This window comes from Daldinia vernicosa (assembly GCF_022497035.1).
Source record: "Daldinia vernicosa strain CBS 139.73 unplaced genomic scaffold F5Y00scaffold_10, whole genome shotgun sequence".
Classification (NCBI taxonomy): domain Eukaryota; kingdom Fungi; phylum Ascomycota; class Sordariomycetes; order Xylariales; family Hypoxylaceae; genus Daldinia; species Daldinia vernicosa.
The window spans coordinates 438456-464050 of NW_025953926.1; the positions used below are offsets into that span (position 1 = coordinate 438456).

The 25595-nt window shown below is 48.4% G+C and overlaps 9 protein-coding genes across 9 annotated transcripts; 3 read left to right on the forward strand and 6 right to left on the reverse strand.

Annotated features, from left to right (window-relative positions):
• Nucleotides 1-469: 469 nt before the first annotated feature.
• Nucleotides 470-1915, reverse strand: F5Y00DRAFT_11139 (uncharacterized protein). The gene has a single exon (XM_048003912.1). It carries the CDS (start codon nt 1429-1431, stop codon nt 697-699), a length of 735 nt encoding a protein of 244 aa, XP_047867438.1. The 5' UTR covers nt 1432-1915; the 3' UTR covers nt 470-696.
• Nucleotides 1916-5570: 3655 nt separating this feature from the next.
• On the reverse strand, nt 5571-8232 carry F5Y00DRAFT_267707 (VRR-NUC domain-containing protein; the record flags this gene model as incomplete). The annotated part of the gene is made up of 2 exons (XM_048012113.1): nt 5571-7626; nt 7685-8232. The coding sequence occupies 2 exons, from the start codon at nt 8230-8232 to the stop codon at nt 5571-5573; spliced, it is 2604 nt and encodes an 867-aa protein (XP_047867439.1).
• A 309-nt stretch (nt 8233-8541) lies between these two features.
• On the forward strand, nt 8542-9794 carry F5Y00DRAFT_11301 (uncharacterized protein). Its single transcript, XM_048003927.1, has 3 exons — nt 8542-8802; nt 8959-9305; nt 9534-9794. Exons 1-3 carry the CDS (start codon nt 8617-8619, stop codon nt 9604-9606), a joined length of 606 nt encoding a protein of 201 aa, XP_047867440.1. The 5' UTR covers nt 8542-8616; the 3' UTR covers nt 9607-9794.
• A 29-nt stretch (nt 9795-9823) lies between these two features.
• On the reverse strand, nt 9824-10930 carry F5Y00DRAFT_11600 (40S ribosomal protein S13). The gene is made up of 4 exons (XM_048003969.1): nt 10570-10930; nt 10475-10507; nt 10276-10322; nt 9824-10216 (listed from the first exon to the last, which is right to left on the reverse strand). The coding sequence occupies exons 1-4, from the start codon at nt 10769-10771 to the stop codon at nt 10043-10045; spliced, it is 456 nt and encodes a 151-aa protein (XP_047867441.1). The 5' UTR covers nt 10772-10930; the 3' UTR covers nt 9824-10042.
• Nucleotides 10931-12194: 1264 nt separating this feature from the next.
• F5Y00DRAFT_267708 (enolase) lies at nt 12195-13945 on the reverse strand (the record flags this gene model as incomplete). The annotated part of the gene is made up of 2 exons (XM_048012114.1): nt 12195-13762; nt 13822-13945. 2 exons carry the CDS (start codon nt 13943-13945, stop codon nt 12570-12572), a joined length of 1317 nt encoding a protein of 438 aa, XP_047867442.1. The 3' UTR covers nt 12195-12569.
• Nucleotides 13946-15266: 1321 nt separating this feature from the next.
• F5Y00DRAFT_229977 (peptidase family M1-domain-containing protein) lies at nt 15267-19093 on the reverse strand. The gene is made up of 7 exons (XM_048006837.1): nt 18951-19093; nt 18846-18895; nt 18474-18731; nt 18025-18408; nt 17149-17966; nt 15975-17086; nt 15267-15922 (listed from the first exon to the last, which is right to left on the reverse strand). Exons 3-7 carry the CDS (start codon nt 18641-18643, stop codon nt 15449-15451), a joined length of 2958 nt encoding a protein of 985 aa, XP_047867443.1. The 5' UTR covers nt 18644-18731; nt 18846-18895; nt 18951-19093; the 3' UTR covers nt 15267-15448.
• Nucleotides 19094-19747: 654 nt separating this feature from the next.
• F5Y00DRAFT_11749 (DEAD-domain-containing protein) lies at nt 19748-22608 on the reverse strand. The gene has a single exon (XM_048003994.1). The coding sequence runs from the start codon at nt 22363-22365 to the stop codon at nt 20116-20118; it is 2250 nt and encodes a 749-aa protein (XP_047867444.1). The 5' UTR covers nt 22366-22608; the 3' UTR covers nt 19748-20115.
• Nucleotides 22609-22756: 148 nt separating this feature from the next.
• Nucleotides 22757-23589, forward strand: F5Y00DRAFT_229979 (uncharacterized protein). The gene is made up of 3 exons (XM_048006838.1): nt 22757-23245; nt 23337-23397; nt 23455-23589. The coding sequence occupies exons 1-3, from the start codon at nt 22863-22865 to the stop codon at nt 23488-23490; spliced, it is 480 nt and encodes a 159-aa protein (XP_047867445.1). The 5' UTR covers nt 22757-22862; the 3' UTR covers nt 23491-23589.
• Nucleotides 23590-23905: 316 nt separating this feature from the next.
• Nucleotides 23906-25296, forward strand: F5Y00DRAFT_229980 (uncharacterized protein). Its single transcript, XM_048006839.1, has one exon. The coding sequence runs from the start codon at nt 24055-24057 to the stop codon at nt 24937-24939; it is 885 nt and encodes a 294-aa protein (XP_047867446.1). The 5' UTR covers nt 23906-24054; the 3' UTR covers nt 24940-25296.
• Nucleotides 25297-25595: the final 299 nt, after the last annotated feature.

Genomic DNA, 25595 nt, shown 5'->3' on the forward strand with positions numbered 1-25595 from the left:
ACCTATCGGTACTTGCCTGCTTGCTTGCTCCCTCTCTCGGTCCCCTTTCCACAACAAAGGGGCACCACCACCACCACCACCATACATGAGCCTATAGAGACGGAAAAAAAAAGAATAATAATAATAGTGATGATAATGATAATCCAAAAATTCCGTGGTATCGCTGCGCAAGCCTCCGATTCCCAGGATCGCTGATGTCCACCAGCCAAAAAGAAAAAGAAAAACGCCAATGAACTCCATCATAGTTTCTTAACAGAAATCCACCCAAAAAATCCCCCCCCTCTTTGTAATGCCAGATACGCCATGGATCTAGAATCGTAAGAAGCCATAAAGTCATTTTCCACCGTTTTTTTTCGAGGGACGTCGGATGGAGATTAATAGGTCCATCGATCCCAACAGCGGCTTCGTTGTTGTTGTCGTCGTGTTTGTTGTTGTTGTTGATTTAGTAGTACTGATAAGTATATCGGAGAAATAGAGAGTGAGTGAGAGTAAGTTGGTAATTTGCGCGTGTTAATGAATGAGCGAGCGGGTGGGTAGGCGAGAGGAAGGGAGTGATAGTTATGAACAAATGGAAAATAGATGTCAATTCCTGGCGTAGATGCCAAAATAGAATCAGGGGTGGGGATGGTGCCATGACTTTAGTTCGTTCGTAGTTGAGTAAGTAATTCGGTAAGATGGTCTAATCAAGTGAGTTGCCTAAACCGTGTTCGTCCGGGCTGCTGCTGCTGCCGCCGCCGCTGCTTGGACCTTGGAACAGTCTAGATGCGTTGTCTTCCTCCGCTTGCCTTTCGGTGCCGGCTCCATCTTTGGCGTATATGTGACGGTCCTCGTGACAACCTCCCGAATGTGACGTACAGTCTTGGCCGACGGTTTGTGTGCCCTACAACCCTGCGAGTACCTGGACTTCAATGCCGCTTCCCAGTCAAACGGTGACCGTACCGATCTTGCGCTGAACGGAGATCGTGCTGTTGAGCTCAGTGGCGAATCTATCGTTGATACAGCGGGTGATGGAGGCATGTGAAGGCTCGGGAATGATGTCACTCCCGCTGGTGGTGCAGACATGGGCTGACCTGGAAGAGGGCTTGAAGGAATACCGGCTAGTGACTTGTGGTTGCCGCATTTGCAAGAACAGTCTGTCTGTTCGCTGCTTGCGGTCGATGGGACCGAATCCTGAGTTGAGTCATCTTCAGGGCTGCTCGTTCCTGACCTCTTCCCCGTAACAACTGGCGAGGGCATCGACATAGCCTTTAGGAAATCCATATAGGCTGTAGGTGGAGTGATAGGAGTCTTTGCGCTGGTAGGGAATTCCTCCTTGATAAAGTCCGGGACGGCGGAGAGGGGTGTCCTGGCCGATAGAGCAGAGAGCTCCGAAGGGAAGGTTGCCGTGACCGGCGTTTTCAGCTGGGCGAGCTTCGGCTTGGCTGAAGGCATGATGATGGTGTCTAAGTGGTAGTTGAGTAGAAAGTTTGGCTGTTGAATAGTTGAGTAGCTTCAAGTCAAGTGAATGACTCGGAAGGATGAGAAGACGGGATGCCTAGGAGCTGCGGAGAAGTCGCCGTGGTAGAGGAAGAGTCGAAAAGAAGATGTGCGTCGTGGGCGAGAGGGAGTGATGGTTGTTATAATATGTAACTCTGGCGGGTCAAGGATAAGGTTGCTGCGTGGTGGACAGGGATAATGGGGATGGGCAAGCAACCGTGGCAGAGTACCTAGTCGATGCTGAGACAAAGGCGCCAACGGGAAGCTAAGCTACTTCCCGGTTAGGGACGCTAGAATCGATGTGACAGATCCAAGGTAGGGCCAAGGTAGGGGGGTGTGGCTCCAGGAGTGAGTCCCCGGGTATTGTATGCGAGGGCTCAGACGGGGTAGGCGTCTGTTCTGTTCTGGTGACAATAGGTAAAAAGTACCTAGTAATAGCTAACTGTGTTTATTATTACCCGTACGCGCTGTAGACGAATTCCAGTGTTTGTTTGAACCAAGGAAGGGTTAACTTGTGGCCCTGCTGGTGGAGAGATATAAAAATAATAATAACAATAATAAAAAAGTAGGTAGTCAACGTTGGCGCGAAGAGTAGAGCAAGGTCAAGCTTAGTCGAGGACAGCGGCAGTAATGAGCCAGTGGTAGAAGTGTAAAGTGAAGGCGTCTCGGGATTGGCTGCGGATTGGCTACGAATAGGCGACAGGGATCAGGTGTCTTTAAAGAACCAACCCTTTTATAGCTTCAATTGTATATACGATTGTAATGTGTGTAATGTACAATTGAGTAATTGTATTCTTTTTTTTTTTCTTCTCTGTGCTGCTGACTCTATTTTTCTTGATTAGTCTGATTACCTGTCTTAGGTAGGTTCTTAGGTAGGTTGTGTGTGTGTTAAGCTGGGTCAAGGTTGTAGGCAAATAGGGAGGTATGTAAAGAATCGAAAGGGGGTCTATTCCGTATTGTACACTAGACGATAATGATATACACATAGAAGGGAGCACTTGACTTACATGCTTGTTTAAAAATGATTCACCCCCAAGAGAATAAAATAAAATGATCGAAAACGAAAAAAAAAGGCTCCCAAAGGTATAAGTTACCTGTACTGGGGTTACCGTCGACTTAAGCCAGCTTTGTTCAAGTGCGTAGCTAATCTTATATCTGATTGGTCAAAGGCCCCCGGTCGGTGCGGTTTGCCAGGCGCAATATCCCGGGATGTCGCTGGTGAGTTTAAGTGGTTCGGAGGTATTCGGTACTTGGGTTTAAGCGCTGCCGCTACTGTGTATTTGCTATATTTGGCTCCTGATTAGCGCCGTTCCGTTGCCTACTCTTCTGATTTGATCTTTCCCCTCGGCCTTCCCCCCCTGTCTTTTTATTTTGCTTTCCCGTCACGGAGAACAACCACTTACATATCGCCAATACCAAAAATCATCACCATTCACGACTCACCTTAACTTAAAACTTTCAGCGGCAATAAACCACCCCCCCTGTGGCTGAGTTACCACTACCACAGTAAATCTTCGTGCACAACGCGCACAAAAAAGCAAAGTTTGTGTTACTGTCAGCTTTCCACCTGGTAATTGGAGGTTAAGCTGAACGAGCTGAAGAGTGGACCACGGGATGACCGTCGATAAGGGATGCTGATGCAGATATTATGTAGTAGTGTCGTACGTGGATATAGATATAGGTAAGATATTTTCAGAAACGTTGTTTCAGGTTGTCGATGAGTTTAGCCAAGACTCTTCCCGCTGTGTATTACTCAACAATTGCTATTCAAAGACATGATCGTGAAATCCGGGGACGGGGCCTCATTTATGTATAGATTTCGTTCAGTCTTCTCTTGCTTCTCTCTCTCTCGAATCTTCAACAATCTACAATCTTCAAGCCTTGTTTTACATTAATTTCATGCTTCTTGCTTCATCCAGCGCGCGGCTCGCCCATGCCTGTTTTGTTTTTTCGCTTAATTTGTTCAATTAAAGGTCCATGTACTTCCCGTGAATAGATCCTCTGTCCTATTTTGCGGCTCCTTGTCTTAGCCAGACTGGAGCGGAGCGCGCGCCACATGATGCACGACATAGATCGAAGACATCCTCGAGCTGTCGTTGGCTAGGAGGCCCTCAACGGAGTCTGCCTTGGGGGAAGTCGGAGTCTACAATCTACCACGAAAGCCTTTTCTAAGTCTCATATTCGACGCCTCCCCCAGCGCGCGCTTCCACGAGGCTGGAGTATGAGCGCCAGCCAAAAAGAGGGGTCTATCTAGCCATAACGCCAGAGCGCGAGGCCATCAAAACGATAAACAATAAACTTCTAACTCGAAGTGAAGTTCGTCTAGAAACCTTCTATGCCAGTCAGATTTGCCAAGTGACCCAATGCTGTGGAGGCGCCGTGCCCCCATCTAAGCGCCGGTTAACCTTGCTAATTCCTACGCCAACTATTCCTCAAAAGGTTCCTCCTTAGTCGCCTTTGCGCGCTTATCATATAGCTTCGTCGGCATGGTTGCTCATGGTTGCTAAAGATGTTGGTTTCGTCGCTATCCTGCAGGAAATGGCTGCGCCTAACTTGAGCATTAGTGCACGAGCTAAGGGGTCTCAATATGCGGAAAATAAGCCGTATTGGAGATAGCTCGGCCATGTCATCGAGTGTTGGTCTTTACACTTTACATGTAACCGGATGCCGATATAATCTTTAGGATGGCGAACAAGTACCGTGCCGAATCCTATGTTAGGCGCAACGTGGATCTCACCTGGTCGTCAACAGAGATGGAGCTAATATGAGCTAGTGCGTGGCGATTATCGCAGTGCCGATGTCGTGGAGGTGTTTGTTGTTGTTATTGTGTTATTGTTAGGAGTAGAGATACCTTTAACTATTGGATTTTAGCAGACGATGCAGTATGCCGCCGTAGCATTCGAATTCGCCATAGGCTGGAATGGCAATGTCAAGCATGGACTACTGGCTCTAGTGCCTACACGGGATCAACTAGATCCTACTCCATGAGGTCACGCATCTGTTAGCTCGTCCAGACAGACAAGGCTCTACATATAGGCCAATCTATACTGGAGAAGGAGCCGGTGCCGTCGACTAACCGGGTCCATCTCTAGCATCTCTGTTTACATTTTGCTCTAGAGTGCCCTATGATACGCTTCTACCGTATGCTTGCTTAAGCGCGTAGAGAGAGTTACGAGCAAAACTAGATACGTGGCAATCATCTGAACTATCACGGCAGTTATTCTTACGCGTAAGATTTCTTGGGCTGAGGTATTGGCAGGTATACGTGCGTATAACTCTGTTCCGGCTGTTGGCTATTGCAATGTATACTATGCTTAACACCGGTAGAGGCACATTTACATCGTCTTTCGTCGCTCCCGAGAGCGAACACCCGGAGCTGGTAACAATTATGATGTCGTTACCAAAAATTTAAAGGGGTTAGGATATATACCTAAGGACACACCTATTTAGAACAAGTACATCTTGCCTTGAGGCGTATGAGGAGTATATCGACGCATCGTGATGTACTTCGCGCTTCTTTCGGCTGCTCGAGTATCCACATTGGCATTCAATACATGCATTCGAGTCGCAGGGCTCCGCTTCGTGAGTTATTGACCGCCATTTGTGAGAGAGGCCGTAGAGTAGACAGAGGTCAAGGTGAAATATTTCCGATTTACCTACTTTTAGCACTGTCAATGAGACCAGCTAATTAAGGAATTTCGCAGGCGAGAGTCATGAGTAGATGGCACAGCTCATATTCTTTCTTGAGTAGGTAGCTACCTATTCCCGACAGCGGCTACTCGTGCGATAATGCTGATTCGTCTGTCGTTTTACCGTGATCTCTGGATGGGACAGCACACTAGCTAATCGGAATGCGTCGGTAGTAAATCACCTCTTCCCTGGCTTGCGTCTCATGTAAGTCTCGCATGATTTTGAAGCTGCATCTAGGGCATACATACAGATTGCTTGAGGCAGGCGAAATTCCGACTTATTCGTGGATGTCCCCGTACATGCTCGCATCCCCCACGCGTGAACGCCACCAACGCGCCACTAATAAAGCCATCGTGGAGAGAGATCTAGCCTTTATCTCTTCTGTTTTCGTTTGCGCCTTCATTTTACTGGCTTCTGTCGTCTCCATTGACCTCCCTGACTTCCCTTGCCACGGCATTGCATAGAGCCACCCTTACGCCAGCGCCGGTAAGGACGTGAATCCACAGCCTCTGCGTATCACTGAGACGATCATTGGCGCTTTTAACCTCAGCGAACATCACTTCCTTGCTCGGTCCTGTCCTCCAGAGGATCAGGTCTGGTATGCCGCCGCCTCTCTGGCCATATTCCTGTGCCATGACCTTGCATATAGCGGCTAGTGCTGCACCGTCAAAGCAGCCAGCTAGTTCGAGGAGGTCCTCTAACTCGTAATCCCAGTTGAGGCCGACAACACAAGTACGATTATCGCGTTCCCGTCGGTCGACCTCCTTGATCAGCTTCACCGCATCACCGTTTGCGATCTCGACTAGGCGGTGATTGATCTCAGACGCTCTGGTGGGGTAGAAGGCGTCGGTGTGCAGATCCAGCGGGCATGTCTGGTACTCGGTCTGAAAGACATTCGGTATGTAGAGGAAGAGTATATCGAAAAAGAGGTACGCGAAGAGTGTCCTTACGATACCTCCTTCGGCATGGTATCCTTTCCAGCCCTGGTCCCTATACCAATTCAAACACATGGCTTCCACGCTGCACTCGCCTCCGCCCTCAGCCTCGTCCACCCATATAGTTTTAGTACTCGCACCCCTTCCCTTCTTCCCTATTACATCGTCCTTTTTCAGCTGAATTCCTTCGACAAAATGCTCTTCAGGTTTCTTCAGTCGGACGTGACCAAAATCATGTTGTAAACGTTTCGGAATTTTGAGCTGCTTCTCAAGTTTAACCAACCTTTTCTGTATATCATAATGATATATCATATGGCAATCTCGATCCTCCAAGGCAGTTTCACAGGTAGTCGCTGCAATGCGTTTCCAATGCTTTTTCTGCAGGTCTGAATCCTTATAGGTAGGATCGGTTTCCAGAGCATACATGTAGTGCTCCTCCAGCAGAGCCTTTCGTTGATACCAAGAACCCCGACGAGCCAAGTGGAATAGGCGCTGATCGAGTAATTCGGCTAGAAGTGCATGCTCTCGCTGGTGTTCTTTCAACCGGCCGAAAACGTGGGCTGCTTTATGAACGATTCGAGTGTATGGATGAGCAGGATTGAGTCTCCTCAAGTAAGCTCCTTCTCCAGATTCATAGACTCTCTCCTCTTTCTCCCGTTCCTCCCGAAGAAGTGTCTTCCATCTTGGGTATATATTCTCAAAAACTTCTATTACTTTTCGGAAGTCCACCTCTGTGATCGGTCCGTTAAGCTCCAAAATACTGTCAACAGCGTATTCATTTCTCATAGCCGTCTCGAATTCCAACAGTTGAGCCCTCGAGTTAAAAATGTTTGCAGACCTGCTAACGACGTATTTGGGGAAATTTCGTTTTGATATTTTCGCAAGAATAATCGTGGTCAGAGACTTCTCTGTCCATTCGGTAGATCTATAAAAGACTAGGTGAACTCTCTCAAATAATTTGAAAACGGGTACGGAAAGTCGTATACAAGGCCCAGCCATAGCTAATATTTTATCCAAGAAATGCTTTCTCCTGTTAGAATCTTCACTGGGATCTGGGGTTGGAGGGTCCGCCTCTGGTGTATCGCGGCCTGGTGAGTCGACAGAAGCAATGGTGCTAGACCGGCGAAGGCCTAATGAAAAGAGACCTGCTTGTTGATTGCTCATTCTGCAGATAGATCTTGCAAGCTCGGCCTTATTCTTGCCTTGCACCTTGGCTTCTTTAGCCAAGGCTTTGACCTCATCTAAGCTTAGTAGTTCCACAGCTTCTTCGACACTGGTAATATACTGCTCTGACGCATCTGCAAAAGTGAAATTGTCGCTAAACAAACATTGATCTTGAGCCAAAGAATCAGGTTCCGGACCCGTAGATAAAAAGGTAGGATCAGTACCGGAAGAACTAGTTGGTAAATCCCGGTTCTCCTGTAGTTCACGAACGGCCGCCTCGATATCTGAAATATCATCGTGATAGCGTAGACGAGCGATACGGTGCCACGATGCAGTCTTCCTAAGGAATAGCCGCACGTATCTACAATTCTAGGTCAGAAAAGAGAACGACAACAGAATGAGCTTCATATGCCACATACAGGAATTGGGCGCCATAGCTCAACTTATTCCATCGACCAAAGATATGCATTTCCTTGTCATCGAATAAATGAGATTCCTCATCGAGAACCGTGCCAAGAGCGAGGTTAAAAGCATCAACATAGAGTGACGTCTTACCTCTTACCCACTTCCTCGAGTCTAGTCTCGACGCAGCAGATGCAGAGCCGCTATCGTCTTGTGAAGCTTTGAATTTTTCATACTCTTCCAGTGCTTCTTTTCCAGACTTGATCTCGGGCAGTGAATCCTCAATGGCAGTCCGTCTCGGTGCGTCAGCTTCTGCATCTCCCTCTCCCTCTGCCTCCGAATTGTGCGGTGTATCCTCGTCACCAAGCTCAGAAACCAGAGTATCTACCCGTCGCACCGCCGGCAAGCGCTTCAACGGTGGACTCCTAGGCCGAAGGTCTTCATCTGATTCCTCAGCGCCCACGTGGCCCTCATCCCTCTTAATCCTCTTAGGAGGCGGCTCATCCGTCGCATGAGCACGCCCATCTTTCAATTGGGGTGCTCTCCGAATAAGAAAAGCGTCCATTTTCGCTCACCCCACAGGTAATACATCATGGATGAAGTTGGATGGAGAAGAGATACAAGATAGATGACTTCATACAATGAAACGCGTGGCGGGACGCGGTTTCCCTTAGCGCAAGGAACTAGACTAGAGTGGGAACGCGCAGTCACGGGATCAGAGTTTGTATAGAGAAAGTACTTCCTATGCATCGGTACTGCCTCTTGCTATGTAGAAAGTACGACGTATATTGTACTTCTATAGGGTAGGTACATCCCCATACGCATATCCATATTTCCCCCCATCCATCCCAAGCTCAAATTCCCCACGAACCATCAAACCATCACCGTCACCCTAGGGAACAATTCTTCTTTTCTACAGCTGCAACAGTGACAGTAACCCGCTGTAAACATGGCCGACGAGATCCGCCAGACGCCCATCCCCGTACCTCACGTCTACGGGCAACCAGCCCCAGCAACCGACACAGCAACACCACCACCACCACCAACAACTACTACAACGACGTCTCTCGCCGGAGACACAGCAGCTATGACCATCGAGCAACCACCTCTCGCTCCCAGCACCGAGCAAGCAGCAGTACGTACATACATAGTCCAAGCTCCAGCTCCACGTCTGCCCAACGCGCAAACCACTTCCCTCCCAACCTACCAAACCAAACTCACCAAACTCACCAAACTCACCAATCGATCTATCATTCAATCAACTAACTAACCAACCCTCTCCCCCCTCCAGTCTCCAGCCCCCACCACAACCACAACCACAACCACCAACGCCGCACCCGCACCCTTACCCACAACCGCGCCCGCAACAACGCCCTCCAACGCACCAAGTCCCAGCCCAGCCGCCGCCGCCACCACTACCGCCGCACCGCCCGCCCGCACCGGCACGCCCCTCCGCGCAACCAACGGCCAGCAAGAAGCTGCTAATTCCTCCTCCTCGCGCGCCGCCTCGCAGCACCCGGATCCGGGGTTCACCATGCCCGCCGAGGCCCCGCCCCACGGCGCCCCCGTCCGCCAGTACCTCAACTCCAAAGTGACCGGCCCGTTGTTGGACGGCATGAAGATGATTGCCAAGGAGCAGTAAGTTTTTTTTTTTTTTTTTCTGTTTTACAACTTGTTGGTATGGAGGATTGAGGCTGGGGTCAGGATTAGGATTGTTATGTGTCTGTCTGTCTGTCTGTCTGTCTGTCTATGTCTATTTGCGTCGAGGATTGCTTAGAAGCCTACCTACTTGGTTTGGCTTGAGTATGGAATGTGCAATTATGCATTGTTACGGTACGAATGCTAATATTATGTTTACGTTCACAGGCCCAAGGATCCCCTGCGCGCTCTAGGCGAGTACTTGCTCCAGCGCTCCAAGGAACTCGAGTCGACAACATAGTGAGGGAGGGTTAAGCCAGGTAGTAGGCAAGCAAGCATGAGAATGGAGTTCGGGGAAGGGGGAAAAAAAAATTCAATTATGGCATTACAGATTCCGCATTATAGATTTCGTCTTTCACGATGATACCATTGCTTTAGGAACGGAACGATTACTATTAGGAGGACAAATATAGACTTGCTAGGACGTTGCAGATTCTAGATTCACCGAGAGCACTAGGGATTAAGCAAATAATCAATACTGTTGTTCTTCACGAGACTCGTATTGATCTCTTGTGTAATTGTTTATTCATCGCCTTTCTCAGGCAACTAGTAGAATAATCAGGCACTCATCACTTTTGTGGCTGCCCGAAAAGCAATTCCGTTTTCCACGAACTCCATGACCAGACCAGGCATTCCACATGCAAATCATCCTCGGCGCGCGCGCTCGCTGGTTACGCTTATGAGACGATGGTGCTGGCCGTGGCGCTCTCGTACTTCCAGGTCGGGGGTAGGACACCGACGGTCTTGTAGTAACGGGCGAGACGGTGGATTCGGGACTCGATCAGAATCAGGCGGAACTTGGCGTCCTTGTCCTTGCGGTTGCGCTCTAGGTGCTTTCGGACGGAGACGGCCTGCGTAATATTGTCGTTAGCATTTCGAGATAGTATGTCTTATGAACGGGTCGACTCACCTTCTTGATCAACATGTACAGATCCTCAGGAATCTCGGGGGCGAGGCCTATATGAAGATCGCACTGTCAGCCTTGACCAACAGCGGCATTATTATATATACCACGGCGTTCCAGGAACACTCGTGATATTTGGATTGTTGGACTGCGCAGCATTTCGCTGGCTTCGAGGGGAGGGTTCATTCATTCATTCATGTCGTACCATTGGACTTGAGGATTCGGAGGATCTTGTTACCTAAATTTCGGAATTAGCCAGTGTTCAACGTGCGACAACTGATTGGGATAATTGCTTCATACCGGTGACGAAGCGGACCTGGGTGATTCCGTGGGAGTCACGGAGGACGACACCGATCTGAGAGGGGGAAGCACCCTTACGGGCGAGACGGCAGATCTGCTCCTCGACCTGGGCGGGAGTAGTCTTGAGCCACGCGGGCGGGTTGCGCGAGTAGGGGAGCGCAGAGGCGGAGATACCCTTTCCACTGGAGTGAAGACGACCCATTTTGGCGGATGTGTTTGTCGACTTGTGGTGGTTGTCGGAGGTGTCTGAGGTTTGGAGATCGTGAGTGAAGTTTTTGGAGGATTTAATTTTTTCGAAAAGATGCAGGGTGAAATTGTGTGTCGGCTTCCGTTGCCCTCCGGTGGTCAATGCGCTAACTCCACTTTCTTTTTTGTCTATTAACCCGAAGATTTGCCGGATTTGCTAGCGCCTGGTCCAGACCAAGACAAATTTTCGTAGCTTCTTCACTTCCCAACTTCTTTTTTCTCTCGGTCAACAATAATTATCATTCGCAACTTGACTCGGCAGAGGCACCTACTCATGTATGTCAAGGCCAGTTCTGGAATATATCCTTCAGCTGTGTCGAGTAGCTTTCTCTATATCACAATCCATCATACAGGTAAGCCTTTCCAACCCTCCTCTACTTTCGATTCCGCCTCCATTTCTCATGATGATACACACCTATTTCATATTATTTTCTGGTACCTCTTATATCATCGGGCCTTCGGGTCTGAAATGTATTAAACGGACTTCTGACGGAGACGGATCAATCGCTTTTTTGCTTTTTCTACATGAATCACGTCTAGCAATCGAAGCTCAACTAACATCGTGGGCAGGTAACTTAGAATATACGTATAGCAGCAGTTCTATCTGCGAGGATATAGAATAGGATCGCTGCCGATGAGGTAGAGCAACTCCTGGGACTAGATTAGCTCCTTTATAATGACATCGGATGATTTTACATCGATACTGTCTGCGTCGACGTATTCCGTGATTTATTGCCTGATTATCTAATTATGTAGTACCATGTCTCAGCTATGTATTGTCTATCTCGTACCATGTCGTGCCAGTTATCATTATATATTATATGGAGACGTAGAGTCATAGTAATAGAAGATCATGCCATTCAAGAAAATCAGCAAGTCTTTGATTTGACTACATTGCTCTGTCCACCTACTTGTCAATACACGAATACCTTCGGCATCTTTTGTGTCCTTCCTTTGGAGATTGAAAAAGCAGATTCGACTAGGCTCATATTTCCTGTAGGTCATCGTACGAGCCCTGTAGCTTGTTGAGCTATCACGCACCCACTTACCATACACTGTAGCCAAGTTGATATCTTTAAAACGATATGCAGAGGTAGGATCTACGTAATACGCTCAACTCTATCGTAGAGAAAAATTTTAAGTATGAACTCGAAGCTGCAATGGATAGCTCTTGGGAGTTGCTATGGCTTTTTATCAAACCTATGTTGAGATGAATAAGCTACCGGGCCCTTCCTAAAAGCTGATTTGGATTGACGAGTGGAAGTTCAACTGGCCTGTCTTCAATGTTGCTACGTGTGTAGATCTAGGTGGTCAAGAATTCTGCATGTTTACGCCCATATATATCATGCCGAAACCATCGCCATTCCCCAAGTCCTCTATACGCACATAAATCCCGCATACCAAAACATTACAGTAAGGAAGAACCGGGCTACTTTCGTCCTTAGAATACCGAGGAACGCCATATCCGTGAGCCGCAATACGCAGCCGGAGAATTAGCGTAGACATCCGAATAGTTCACGTTTTAATGCCGTGAGTTCGGCTTCGGCCGGACGGTAGCAGCTAGGAGACACGGAGAGTATGCATACGCTCTAGGAGGAAAGGAGCTCAAATCAAGTTGTTCAGACATTTCATTTGAATTTACTAACTAGGTAGCTAAAAATCTAGGTGACCGTTTTTACCCGAGCTCACCCGCCCCCAGTCGTTCCTATCGTAACGCATTAAGTGTGTATGGGATTTTCCGAGTTCCTGTCCATTTATAGGTTAACAGCCTTGCGGAAGTTCTCGCCAGCGTAGACGGCGTTGTCTCCGAGTTCTTCCTCGATGCGGAGGATCTGGTTAAGCTTGGCGAGGCGCTCAGATCGAGCGGGGGCACCAGTCTTGATCTGGCCAGCTCGGATACCGACGACAATGTCGGCAATGGTGACATCCTCGGTCTCACCAGATCGGTGGGAAACCATCACACCCCAGCCGTCAGCGTAAGAGTCCTTGGCAGCCTGGATGGACTCGGTTAGAGTTCCGATCTGGTTGACCTTTAGGAGTAGAGAGTTAGCGGCCTTAAGCTCAATAGCCTTCTTGATGCGGATAGGGTTGGTGACAGTCAGGTCGTCACCGACGATCTGGATGTCTTGGGTCTTGTAGAAGTAGCTCCACGCCTCCCAGTCGTCCTCTGCGAAGGGGTCCTCAATGCTGACAATGGGGTACTTCTTGACGAGGTCGCTGTATAGGGCAGCAAGTTCCTCGTAGGTGATCCACTTGGTGGGGTCACTGTCAGGGTTCTTGAAGTCCAGGTCGTACTTCTTGACGTCCTCCTTGTAGAACTCGCTGGAAGCAACATCCAGAGCGATGTTCACCTGGCCTGTGTAGCCGGCCTGCTCGATGGCCTCAGTAATGAGGTCGAGAGCCTCGACGGCAGTCTGGATATCGGGGGCAACACCACCCTCGTCACCGACGTTGCCTGCAGATTGGCCGTAGGTCTTCTTGGCAAGAGCCTTGAGCTTCTGGTAGACCTCAGCACCTTGGCGTAGGGCCTCGGAGAAGCTGGGGGCCTTGGAAGGGACAATCATGAATTCTTGGAAAGCTAGGCGGCCACCGGCGTGAGAACCGCCGTTCAGCACGTTCAGGAAGGGAACGGGTAGGACGTAGGGCTTCTTAGTGCCGGCAAGGTCCGAGACGTGAGCATACAGAGGCACGTTCTTCTCAGCAGCACCAGCCTTGGCAATAGCAAGACTGACACCCAAGATAGCGTTGGCACCAAGCTTCGTCTTGTTCGGTGTTCCGTCGAGGCTGTTGAGGAACTTGTCAACTGAGCTCTGGTCCTTCACATCAAGACCCTCCTTGATGACAGCGGGGGCGATGATGGTGTTGACGTTCTCGACGGCCTTGGTAACACCCTTGCCGCCCCACTTGCTCTTGTCACCATCACGGAGCTCGCAGGCTTCGTGCTGACCTATTATACCGCGTTAGTCCGTAAGATATCTTGAGAGAATTCGTAATACTGGCACAAACCGGTGGAAGCTCCAGAAGGAACGATAGCGCGGTGAAGACCAGTCTCGGTGACAACGTCCACCTCTACGGTAGGGTTGCCTCGAGAGTCGTAGACCGAGCGGGCATGGATCTTCTTGATAGCCATCTTGATGTCGGAATATAAGTTGGGAACTGGAGAAAACCGTTGAGTTAGCTACGAGTGGTCGAAGTCGGTAAAGGCTTGGGAAGAAATATAGCGAGCGTCCAAGTAATTAATAAAAAGATGTACGCTGACAGGAAATTCGCTCAGTAGGAATCTTGATAAGTGACTCAATCCGAAATGTAGATATATGCCTCAAGAGTTGAGTATTGATAGAAGAAAAGTGTAGGGGTCGTCAGAAATGGAGGGGGAGGATGGTGGGATGGCGGGGTAGCTCAAGATGTCATCAATAGAAGAAATTGGGATATTGGCATTGGCATTGGTATTGGCGTATAAGCAAATTCACAACAGGTTGAGAGAATGAAGCTTGTAAACTTACTATTTTCAAAGGGTATAGGTTAGGACTTGGTGTGACGAGATGAATTGAAGAAAGAAGTAGTAGAAAGGAAAAGAAAAAAAAAGTCGAGTTTCAACAAAGCAAGAAATGTTAGAGGTAGGTAAGGGTAGGTACCTAAGGGTAGGTAAGGTTAGGAGGTACCTACCTAGTAACGCCTCCGTTTGGTGTAAGTGGGCTGCTGCAGCGTGGGCTGGACGGACAACGTGAGTGAACAAACGGAATGGCATGACTTACAATTGGACTTAGCAATTGGCGGGGTCCGGCGACGAACCTCACCAGGATGACATCGGAGGAAGGAGGGGCTACTGTTCTGACTGTGTGCCACAATTATACATGTCTTACCTGCCAAGCTTACTTGGCTACAGAAGTACCCTCACAGAAAGTACCTCAAATTACTCCGTAGTAGCTACCTCATAGTGTGGCTATGGAGATGGTAATAAAAATTACCTACCTAACCTAAATTGTTGACTAGGTAACCTAATCTATTGGCCCCTTACCGGCCCGACACAACGTTAAGGACACCTGCAGTATGTAGGAGTTTAGAAGGCTCTAACCTACTTGGCTACTTTGCAAGGGTAGGGGCTTTACAAATTGTTTTAGTTTCGCCTTGTCTCGCAAGCTCTGTTGGGAAGAGGGGCCTTTATGTCAATGCCTTAGGTAAGGTATACTATTGACCGTCACAGCACTGACTAAAGGTTATTATGTAACAACTTTAGACAACCCTCTTCTGATTCTATACTAAGGCCATATTCGATGTTAGTGGTCTTAATAAAAACACGAGGGTAATACCTGTTTATGTATAACATACATAGTATAGGATGTTATTGGTACGGAAACAACCGAATTTTCACATGCTACTTACCAGGTACTTATATCCCTAAGTATACTCAACGCCCTTTATACATGCTATATATAGACGAACAAGCAAGCCCACTCATTAACTTACGAGGAAAGAAAGGAGGAAGAAATATAGTTAATGCTTTTTTTTACTTCTTCTGATTGGCGATTGCTTTTCTATCCTGTTCTACGGGTATCTCTTGTGCTTCTCCTCTAAACACATCCCTAGCGAATACCCTCTAAAGTCGTATAGGAATTTCGTATCGATTCATCGCTTACGAACTGTATCCGTTTTCCTTAACCCATTTCGCGACGTCATCACGGTCACGCTCCAGCCACGCAATCTTGCTGCGAATGGCATCCTTGCTTTGAGCAAGAGGCTGGGCAAAGTTCTTAGTGTCAATGTCCTTGAAGAATTCCTCCACTCTCTGCAGTTGATCCGCCTTTGCGAAGCTAGATGTACAGATAGTAACCATCGAACCTAGGATAGGCGCGTTTCCGCTAAGTCGCTTAGATATTTCCGGCCATTTTTCGGTTAGCCAGTTAAAGAGCGCCTCGATACCCTCAGCATGGCTGCGGAGTCCGCTTGCTGGAAGGTATAGATCCTGACTCTTGATTTCGCCGCTGAGGACGAAGTCTAATGTCTGCTTGATTAGGGCCGGGTCTTTTGCCCGACCGATACATCGTAGGGCTGTGTTACGTTCATCACTGTTACTAGACTTGCGGAAGAAGTCGACAAGCGCATCGTACTAGAATACGGGTTAGTAGTTGTTAGGTGAATATTCAACATATAAATCTTACCTCCTCCTTTCCGCCATACTTGAGAGCCATGCTGAAAACGCTTCCTCGGATATTCGGGTGGATAGCTGACCTGTCGCCGTCCATGTACTTCTTAAACATCTCCTTAGACGCGTCGATGATCTTCTGGTCACCAGCCATTCCAGCTGCGCCGAATAGCATGGCCTTGAACTGCTGTTCAACATGACCATCCTTGTCTGAGAAGGTCCATCCTAATTTATGGGCTCTCTCGCTAACAAGCTCCTTAACAAAGGCTTCGAGGCCATCCTTGACGGCTGAGTCCTCGAAGACCCACGCAGATTGGACAGTTGCAACCCTAGCAATGATCTCACTCCATACCACGAACGACTCCTCTGTGTCAAACCCTTTTAGTAGGTTCAAAACACCAGAAGTCTTCTGGTAGCCCGACACGGCGAGAGCACCAGCGTCGGCAATCATACCAGCACGATCCTCGACTGTTAGCAGCCCATCCTTGGCAGATTGGCCCAGTTTTGTGAGGCGTTCCGGTGTGTAGCACGTGCGGTAGATGCTAGTATGGTTTGCATTTAGCTTGAAGAAGTCCAAGTTCTTAACCTTGAACACATCTTCCCTCTTCGTCAAGGTTAATGAGTCGTCTACGCCATCCTTCGTTCGGAGGCCCAAGAAAACCGGATATAACACTTTATCCTCTTCAGGTTTAGTGTCACCGGTTCTTAGGAATCGATTCTGTTTGACACGGATAGAACTGTCCATCTCGTTTTCCGTAACTTGGACCACGGGATAGCCCACATTCTTAGTCCAGATGGACATGATCTCCCTGACCGGTTTGCCGCTAGCATCCTCAAGGGCCGCCCATAAATCATCTGTCTGTGTGTTACCGTAGGCATGCTTCTTGATGTATCTCCTGACACCCTCCAGGAAAGTCTCCTCGCCAAGATATGTAGATATCATACGAAGAACACATGAACCTTTGGAATATGAAATGGCATCGAAAATCTGGTCAACTTCGCTGGCGCGCTTGACCGGCACCTCAATAGGATGGCTGCTCCTTAACGAGTCCAGTCCCAAGGCACTCTGGAGATTGTCAGTAACATAATTCTCCCAGACTTTCCATTCTGGATAAAAGTAGTTGCAGCCTAAGTGGATTGTTATTGTCAGTCAATCATTCATATTAACCAGAATGACACAGAAAACTCACTTAACCAACTCATCAGAGTCGCAAAGCCTTCGTTCAACCATAGGCCTTCCCACCAGTCCATAGTCACCAAGTTGCCGAACCATTGATGTGCTAGCTCATGCTGGACGACCTCGGCGACGCGTTCTTTCATTGCCGCACCACTGGCCTTCTCATCCAGCATAAGGTCGACGACACGGTAGGTGATCAAACCCCAGTTTTCCATAGCGCCCGCCGCGAAATCGGGGATAGCAACCATGTCCATTTTGGGCAGCGGAAATTCGGCTCCGAATATTTTCTCGTAATACTCCAAAGTCCGCGCTGCGAGCTCGAGCGAGAAACGGCCGTGTTCAATATCTGAACTAGCCGGGGCGTATACTCGAACTGGGACACGGAATTTGTTGGTCTCGATGTAACTTAATTCGCCCACGATAAAGGCGACTAGATAAGTCGACATAAGAGGAGTAGTGTTAAACTTGACGGCCTTCTTTATGGATCCACTGAATTCCGATTGCACTTCTGATTCTGACGCGACGTCCATGTTGCTAAGACATGTCAAGTGCTTGTCTGCGATGAGAGTGACGGTGAATTTGGCCTTATGCATAGGCTCGTCGAAGCACGGGAAAGCCCGGCGGCAGTCGTTCGCTTCCATCTGCGTGGTAGCGAGGATACCTTCGGAACCATCTGGCTTCTTGTAGGTAGAGCGATAGAAACCGGCCATCTGGTCGTTAAGCTGGCCAGAGTACTTGATTTCCAACTGGGCCTTGCCCTTTGGGATGGCATCCTTGAGCTCGATACTAGTAACCTGCTTGGACTCATCGTACGTAATTGCGGAGGATGAGCTACTCAGACGTGTTAGAATAGTAGTAGTTGCTAACTTAATCAGAGATATAAGCTGACCTAATAATGCTGTCTCCGGATTTGATGTTGGCGCTGTGAATATCGATCTGAAGGGTGTGGAGAGAGATAGACTTGGAGTCTTCTTGAACGTCGAAGTCGATAAGCACCTTACCGTCGAAGGTAAACTTCTCGAAGTTGGGCTCTAGGGTAACATCGTAATGTCTCGGGATGACGTTGGTCGGGAGGAGCTCACGGCCCTGGGTGGGGTCCGGGGTAGCCCCTCCGGTATGGTCAATGTCTCCAGCAAGCTTACACATATTTTGTCTCCGGTATGAGCAATGTCGAACAAGGGGCGTCGAGAGAGTGGTGTTTCTAGACTTCTCGAAAGGAGATGTTCGTGAGACAGAAGTGAGTAAAGAGTGATTCCCAAGACGTGGACTTAGCCTAGCTTCCGCATTAGTCTAGGAGTCTAATTGGCTTAGAAGAGCGGTCAATTAGGTTAAGAATACCGGTAGGAATGTGGAGAGGATAAGGCAGGAGTGCACGAGATGTGATTTTGTCTCCACTGAGATGCGGTTGGAGGAAGAGTACGTGGTGAAGTACGTGGTCTTAATCGAAGTCGTGTGGCTGTTGAGACTCGAGGGACGAAGTCGACACGACTAGCGGCGCGCGCAGACATATGTGATGTGCAAGGAAGGAGAAGGGGAAAGAGGGTGATATAATACGATTGTCATATAATGCAATTGTCAAATATAGTACAGATTAACCTAGCAGATTAGCAGATTGCCTAGTGACTCCGGGAAATTCACATGCGGTAGTCGGTACTACAATGGAGGGGTACCCAAGTTACCTAAGGTACAGGCGTATAAGTGTGTACGTACAAGTACAGTTTCAGTTCTTCTTTGTAGCGAGGGGCAGCCAGGGAGATTCCCTATTCGTGCATTAGGCACCTATCAAATAACCAGAGAGACGGCTTAGATACATACCTGACAAACAAACAACAGATGAAATTTTCTGTATGTGTGCTAGGTAGGTAGGTACCTAACGAACTAAGCCCTGGTTAGATAATCGGCCCTCAAGGTATTAAAATCAATATTCAATATATAAGATAAGGATATTTCGGTGCGGCAGAGGGAAAGTAGAAGAAGAAAAAAAAGTTGAAAGTGCAAAAATAACGCCACGTAGGGCAGGCGGTGTAGCGGGATGTTGCAGGGGTTGGATACCGACAGAGCGAGTACTTACCTACTCCGGTAACTGGTAATAACTGGTAGAGCTGGTAGATGTAACTGTATGTTTGGTATCAGTAGCGCTGCAGCCGGCCGTTTCCCCCGAGACTGCGACCTTTGGAAACAAAATTTCATGCAGGGTCGCATCTTAATTGGTGATTCTAGAACGTAGGGAATGCAGATCCCCATACGATCGAAACTGAGTCCAACAGGTAGAAACCCATCCGTTCGGTGCTACCTATTGATACCTGACACTCGAGAGTATACTTTATCCTGATATATGTGCCTATAATGTAAGATAAGAACGCCATGTTACTCGGCACTGCATACCTAATATATTGCAGACGCCAGCTCTTTTCTTTTTTTATTCCCAGATTACTTTTTCTTCTATTTCCTTATCTTGTAACTAGTAGAAGCTATAACAAAAGTCGTCTACTCAATATCCTATAACTACCTACCTATACTAATGCATACCTTAGGTATCTATGTAAAGCCTAGAACAAGCCATGTAAGTTAGGCATCTTTTACAACATGATGTCTCTTATCTGCGTTTACCCCTTAAACTCCTTTAGTATCTCTCCTGTATACATCGAATAGTTTAGTTTCAAGATATATCATCTATAAACATCCCGGAGCCTTGGCTTCATATGCCCAGTTAATAAGAACAATACAACAACATCCTATATTCACGGATGCTCCTTCTCAAAACTACTAGCAAATTAGTCCCTCATGCGACTATTCAGACTGCCTTATGCGGATGTTCAAGTAATTTTAGGTAAGGTATCTAATAAATCCTCCAGTGACGGCTAAACTAGCCAGATAGGTGGCGCACACCTAAGTATCACCGTTGTATAGTAGCCGCCGCAGCCGTGATAGTATCCCCTTGATATGTTACATGAATACAATAAGCAAGTGTTAACTAGCTCTAGTCCCATCCACCCCCCTTTCCACCGAAGCCCTTCTCCTCAAGCTTCTTGGGTCCCTTATTTGGCTTCTGCTGTGCAGCCTCATGTCGACGCAGCTCCTCCGGTACTCTGGATATAGAGCTCTTCGAGAGCATCTGCCGTAGGTCATACATGACATCCGCATCTTCGTTGCCCAAGAACGTGATCGCAACACCGCTCTTGCCAGCACGACCCGTACGACCGATACGATGCGTGTAGCTTTCGATGCTCAAAGCCATGTTGAAGTTGACGACGAGGGATACGTCCGGAACATCGATACCACGACCAGCAAGATCCGTCGCGACCAAGACGTCTGTCGTGCCGCTGCGTACTGAGGCGAGAGCCTGTTCTCGCTGCTCTTGGGTCTTGCTGCCGTGGAGTGTGACAGCTGAGAAACCCATATGTTTGATTTCTCGAGCGACGGCGTCGCAGTTGCGTTTGATATTGACGAATACGATAATAGGCGGTGCGAATTCATTAGATGATAGGATCTCCTGTAAGCGCTTCTTGCGACGGTCCTCTCCAGGGACGAATTCGACCCGTTGCTCGACCGTATCTACAGCTTCTCCCACGTTGCCTATTGTTACTGTAGCAGGCCGGCGTAGATATTTCTTCGCGATCTTCTCGACAGCCGACGGCATGGTGGCTGTGTACATCATTGTCTGTCGATATCGATCTTTGCCGCCGAGATGTCGCCTCATCAGTTGCGGATTTTCGGCGGCCTCGGTGTCCGGCTTTTCGTTAGTGACGGGGAGCGCGTCTAAGATCTTGTTGACTGGTTCTTCAAAACCCATATCAATCATACGATCGGCTTCATCCATGATGATGTAGCAACATTGAGACAGTACCAATAGACGTCGTTCTATACAGTCGACTAGACGACCAGGTGTGGCAACAATAATTTCAGCACCGTTTCGCAAGGCAAATGCTTGTTCTTCAAGTGAATGTCCACCAACAAGACTAACAACGGTAAACCCTAGTGGAACAGCGAATTTCTTGGCCTCTGACTCGATCTGCTGAACTAATTCTCGGGTTGGCGCTATAATTAATGAGTAGGGTCCATCGTTCTTGGTGATTTCAGTCAATGGCGGCAATTCCGAGATGTATACTAGTAGAGGTAGTAAGAAAGCAGCTGTTTTTCCTGAACCAGTGACAGCTACACCAATTAGATCTCTTGCCTGTAGAGCAATAGGGATTGCAGCACGCTGGACCGGAGTCGGCTCGTCGTACCCAACTTTGCTGATGATGTCTAATAGACGACGAGGTAAACCCGATTCCTGCCAATTTCGCATTGGATTTGGGATGAGTCCACCCTTGGTTGAAATACCAAAGTCTTCTTTGAAGATACGCCAATCTCTTTCGCGCATGTCCTCTAGCTTCTTCTCTGACCAGTGCTTCCCTAGGCCGTTACGGTTAGCCCTCTCCTTGGCCTTACGCATCATATCCAGTAGCTCTTGTGCTCGTTGAGCTCCGTTTTCAGGATCACGTTCGATCAGAGACATGGCATATTTCTTGGCGTTCTCCTCCGTCATATCGTCACCAAACCCGGCCAGCCTTCCTCTTCCAAAGAAGGTAGGCTCAGCCCTCTCTGCGTAGATGGGATTGTGATCCTGTGTCGTGTCTTCTTCCGCATCCCATTCGAAATTGAATTTCTTCTCCGTTGTTCTTCTCCGCTTCTTCTTGGCCGAGAAGGTAGACTGGTTCATTTCTGGCCCCATATATCGCGCTCGTATTGAGGCGGCTTCTGTTTCTTCTGGTGCTGCTCGTTTCTCCCCAGCTGACCCCTTCTTGCCCTTTGATTTCCCTCGCGCATCTCCATTTTCGTGGTCGTTAGTATCGCGCCTATCGTGACCAGTTTGACGCATAGCCCTAGGTCCTGTCGGAACGGCTGGTGCATGATCTCTGTCGCGACGATCCGGGTGTCGTCCGTCGAGTCCCGACGCGGTCGTAGATCTGCTAGTAGGTTTATTTCGTGCTTCTTCTTCCGCTTTCCGCCTTCGCTTCTCCTCCTCTTCTTTTTGCTTCTCTGCTGCTAAGCGTTCACGCTCAGCTTTAGGTATAAATCTTGGTTTCGCGGCAGCTTCGTTTGCCTCTTTCTTCTTGCGCAAGATCTCTTCGATATCTAAGGGTGCTTTCCGCCTGTTCGCTTCGCCGTTTGTTCCATTGGTGCCGTTGGTGCCGTTGGTTCCGTTGGTATCGGCTAGCGACCCGGCTCGCGGCTGCATACCCATGGTCGCAAAGGCCTTACTTAACGTAGAACGATAGGTCTTTGTAACGATCTTCTAGAGCTTTGGAATTGCTTTCAACGTTTGAAACAGGCAGCTGATAAATCTCGATATTAATTCGGATGATGGATACCTATTGTAGAGATTAAAGTATTTAATCTACTACAAGGATCAAGTTGGCCAACTGTGTTCAGATTAAGATAATGCAGAGCGCAAGTTGCTTTTGTTTAAGTTGGAGGGAGGCAAAGAGATAGAAACACTGACATCGGCGTGTCGGGGGTACGTGTAGTAAAGTACTGCTATCTAAGCCGCTAACGCTAACGGCGGGAGCCAATCGGAGATTTAATCGAGATAGTGGAACCTTGTCACTTCGGCCATTCGCAACCAAAATTTGGGAGCTCTACGGATTTTGCGACTTCTCTCACGTTACCAGCAAGACGTCTTCCCAACTACTCAATTCTCAATTGCAATAAAAGAGGAGCGCCTTAATTGCGACCGGGGGGATGGCGTTAAATACGAGATATATCGAGCTCGCCAAGCAGCTGCACCCGCGACTATCACGCTTCTTCGCCAAGTACCCCCCGAACCAGATCCTCCCGACTTCGACGAGGACGAACACAATCAAGGACGGTGCTACGCCGAATCCTTTCCTGCCGCATAAGCACCCGGTAACTGGGAAATGGCATGATCCAGAATTCTCCCTGAGGCGGCAAGCGGAACTCGTAAAATTGGCGAGGGAACAGGGAGTGGAGGAGTTACTGCCGTTCACATCTAAGGGCACTGAGGAGCGCATACGGCACAGAGTTGCGCACGGTTTGAGGGTTCGCGGTACTGGTGTTGGACAATCTGTCAAGGGTCACTTGCACGAAAGAATGCTGGCTGCCAAGTACGTCACAGCTATACAATCCCTCCCAGCTAATATTTTCGTTATTGGTGAAGATTTTCTACCTATGATTCGATACTAACAAGAGGAACAGGATGGAGAAGAGAAGAACGGCTATGCTGGGCATGCCGAGGCTGGTCAGAGAATGGCGGAAGGTAAGTCATTTATTTATTTCTATCTACTTATATATGTTACTGACAAAGAAATGATAGATCGGGAAGAACAGATGGACCAAGTATCCAAAATGAACAATCATGTCATGACTTCACGATGCCGGCAAGGAAAAAAATGTACAAAATTTATGTATTACTCTATTCAAAAGAATTGGAGAAATCTTTCAAAAAGCCCAGAAACTACCCCTATTGCCGTGTTGTAAGCTACATGTCTTCTTGTTCGGCGTCAGTATCAAAAAGTACTAGAACGTAGCCGACTTAACAACGGTAAGTATTTTTATTGTCGAAGGTTCTTAATTCTTTTTCTTTCCCCCTTCCCTTCCCTTCCCCCTATTTATTCTATATTTAAGTCTTATTTATACTTTATTTCTGCTGTTCGTATAGCTTACCAGCAAAACTTCGAGCAAGTCTCACGTGACCACGTGCGCTATTGAACTTTTACCTCAAAACCGGTTTGCCACGAAGTTATCCCATCCTGGTCTTGGTATAAGCCACTTACAAGTTACAACAATGGAATTTGCCTCTTAATATGAGAACGTCAAACCCGCACCAGATCAATAGATCCAACAGATATAGTTGACTACTAATTCGTTTCAAAAAGAAAAAAGAAAAAAATTGTGTGAATCTAATTCCGCCGGCATGGCCCCTCCTATATCCAATACATCAGCCGAGCCCACGCTCTACGACATCCTGTCGCTAACCCCCAAGCACCTAGCGGGCCAGGCCGGCATAGCCCAGCAGCAGAAGATCGTGAAGCAAGCATACCACCGCGCGCTGCTAAAATACCACCCGGACAAATCAGCCAGTGGCAACCCTCCCGAGGGCAGCAGAACATCCACCCCAACACCTTCTGCTTCTACTTCTACTTCTACTCCCTCAAAGCCAGGTCCCAAACAGACATCACAACCGCGCATCACATACACCGTAGACCAAATCCAGCACGCCTACGCCGTCCTCTCAGACCGCAAGCAGCGCGCAGACTACGACCGGGCTCTGCGCACCGCGCCCTCCCAGCGGCCCTCGCAGTCTTCCTCCTCCTTCCAGACGGGCGTCGAGACCGTCGATCTAGACGACCTGGCGTTCGACGAGCGGACGGGGGTGTACTACCGCCCCTGCCGCTGCGGCAACGCGCGCGGGTACGCGTTTACCGAGGACAACCTCGAGGAGTTCGAAGACGACGGCGTCTTGATGGTCGAGTGTCTCGACTGCAGTCTCTGGATCCGGGTTTTATTCGCCGCGGCTGATGATGACGATGACGATGACGATGATGGTGATGGTGATAACGACGATAACAACGTCGTAGCTACTACCACCAGCCTCGCGAGAAGCGCCAGCACTACAGTTCGCTCGGCGGCCGTCGCACTAACGATAGGAAGAAGCGCAGACGCCGTCACATCGGCAGGGGAGAGACGGGGCAGCGGCACCGGCAGGAACTACACGTTTAACTGGAGTTTCAACTGGGGCCTCTCATTATCGGGGTCCGCGACGGCGGGGACCAGCACAAGCAGCAGTTCGCGGATGTAGCAGCTGGCTGCCAAGAGACATCGGGATATAACCCAATATCTATCACGAGACATGGATTCGTTGTAGATGTCGTCACAACTTGATCCGATAGGCTCGCTTTCGCTTCTACCCCAACAGATGAAATATATCACGTGGCCTGGACGTCTACATCTAAATCGATGGAAAAGGTGATTTACTATTGTGGTATACTTACATAGTACGAAGGGCATATTAGGAGTACATACTGGGTAGTAGGAGAGAGTGCGTGGAGCGTGGAATTACTCGGGTATGATATAATGTGAATGATTAACGAGCTAGCAGTATAATCAAAAAGGGCAAGATATTATCTACCCGTACAGTGAAAGGCTTACAGATACTCTTAGAAATAAAGATGTAAATATTTGCGGATTAGTAGTAAAGCTAAATGTATATGCACAACAGCGTGTCTTGGTCTTTTCGTATCGGCAGTTTCGGCGTATACTGGACTATTTACTGCCTAAGCTTTAATTTCATCCTGCGAAGATCCTACGAGAGTCCATTGCTCATGAAGAATTCATAACATTAATATTGCCTGTGCAAGTAGAAAGTATGGGGTTTATTCAGACGAATTTGCATTAGAGTCTAAAGGGCAAGCATTCTGCGAAAGACCTCCCAAAAGCTCTTTAGCCCTTTTGCCT

What these genes read in the sequence shown, in the direction of transcription:
- F5Y00DRAFT_11139 (XM_048003912.1), bottom strand. Translation starts at nt 1,431, where the DNA reads ATGCCTTCAGCCAAGCCGAAGCTCGCCCAGCTGAAAACGCCGGTCACG.
- F5Y00DRAFT_11301 (XM_048003927.1), top strand. Translation starts at nt 8,617, where the DNA reads ATGGCCGACGAGATCCGCCAGACGCCCATCCCCGTACCTCACGTCTAC. An exon ending in CCAGCACCGAGCAAGCAGCA is followed by an intron (nt 8,803 to 8,958) that starts GTACGTACATAC and finishes TCCCCCCTCCAG; the next exon opens with TCTCCAGCCCCCACCACAAC. An exon ending in AAGATGATTGCCAAGGAGCA is followed by an intron (nt 9,306 to 9,533) that starts GTAAGTTTTTTT and finishes TTACGTTCACAG; the next exon opens with GCCCAAGGATCCCCTGCGCG.
- F5Y00DRAFT_11600 (XM_048003969.1), bottom strand. Translation starts at nt 10,771, where the DNA reads ATGGGTCGTCTTCACTCCAGTGGAAAGGGTATCTCCGCCTCTGCGCTC. An exon ending in CCAGGTCCGCTTCGTCACCG is followed by an intron (nt 10,508 to 10,569) that starts GTATGAAGCAAT and finishes TCCGAAATTTAG; the next exon opens with GTAACAAGATCCTCCGAATC. An exon ending in CCGAATCCTCAAGTCCAATG is followed by an intron (nt 10,323 to 10,474) that starts GTACGACATGAA and finishes ATCTTCATATAG; the next exon opens with GCCTCGCCCCCGAGATTCCT.
- F5Y00DRAFT_229977 (XM_048006837.1), bottom strand. Translation starts at nt 18,643, where the DNA reads ATGTCTGCGCGCGCCGCTAGTCGTGTCGACTTCGTCCCTCGAGTCTCA. An exon ending in TCCTCTCCACATTCCTACCG is followed by an intron (nt 18,409 to 18,473) that starts GTATTCTTAACC and finishes TGCGGAAGCTAG; the next exon opens with GCTAAGTCCACGTCTTGGGA. An exon ending in GACTCTGATGAGTTGGTTAA is followed by an intron (nt 17,087 to 17,148) that starts GTGAGTTTTCTG and finishes CAATCCACTTAG; the next exon opens with GCTGCAACTACTTTTATCCA.
- F5Y00DRAFT_11749 (XM_048003994.1), bottom strand. Translation starts at nt 22,365, where the DNA reads ATGGGTATGCAGCCGCGAGCCGGGTCGCTAGCCGATACCAACGGAACC.
- F5Y00DRAFT_229979 (XM_048006838.1), top strand. Translation starts at nt 22,863, where the DNA reads ATGGCGTTAAATACGAGATATATCGAGCTCGCCAAGCAGCTGCACCCG. An exon ending in GAAAGAATGCTGGCTGCCAA is followed by an intron (nt 23,246 to 23,336) that starts GTACGTCACAGC and finishes CAAGAGGAACAG; the next exon opens with GATGGAGAAGAGAAGAACGG. An exon ending in TGGTCAGAGAATGGCGGAAG is followed by an intron (nt 23,398 to 23,454) that starts GTAAGTCATTTA and finishes AAGAAATGATAG; the next exon opens with ATCGGGAAGAACAGATGGAC.
- F5Y00DRAFT_229980 (XM_048006839.1), top strand. Translation starts at nt 24,055, where the DNA reads ATGGCCCCTCCTATATCCAATACATCAGCCGAGCCCACGCTCTACGAC.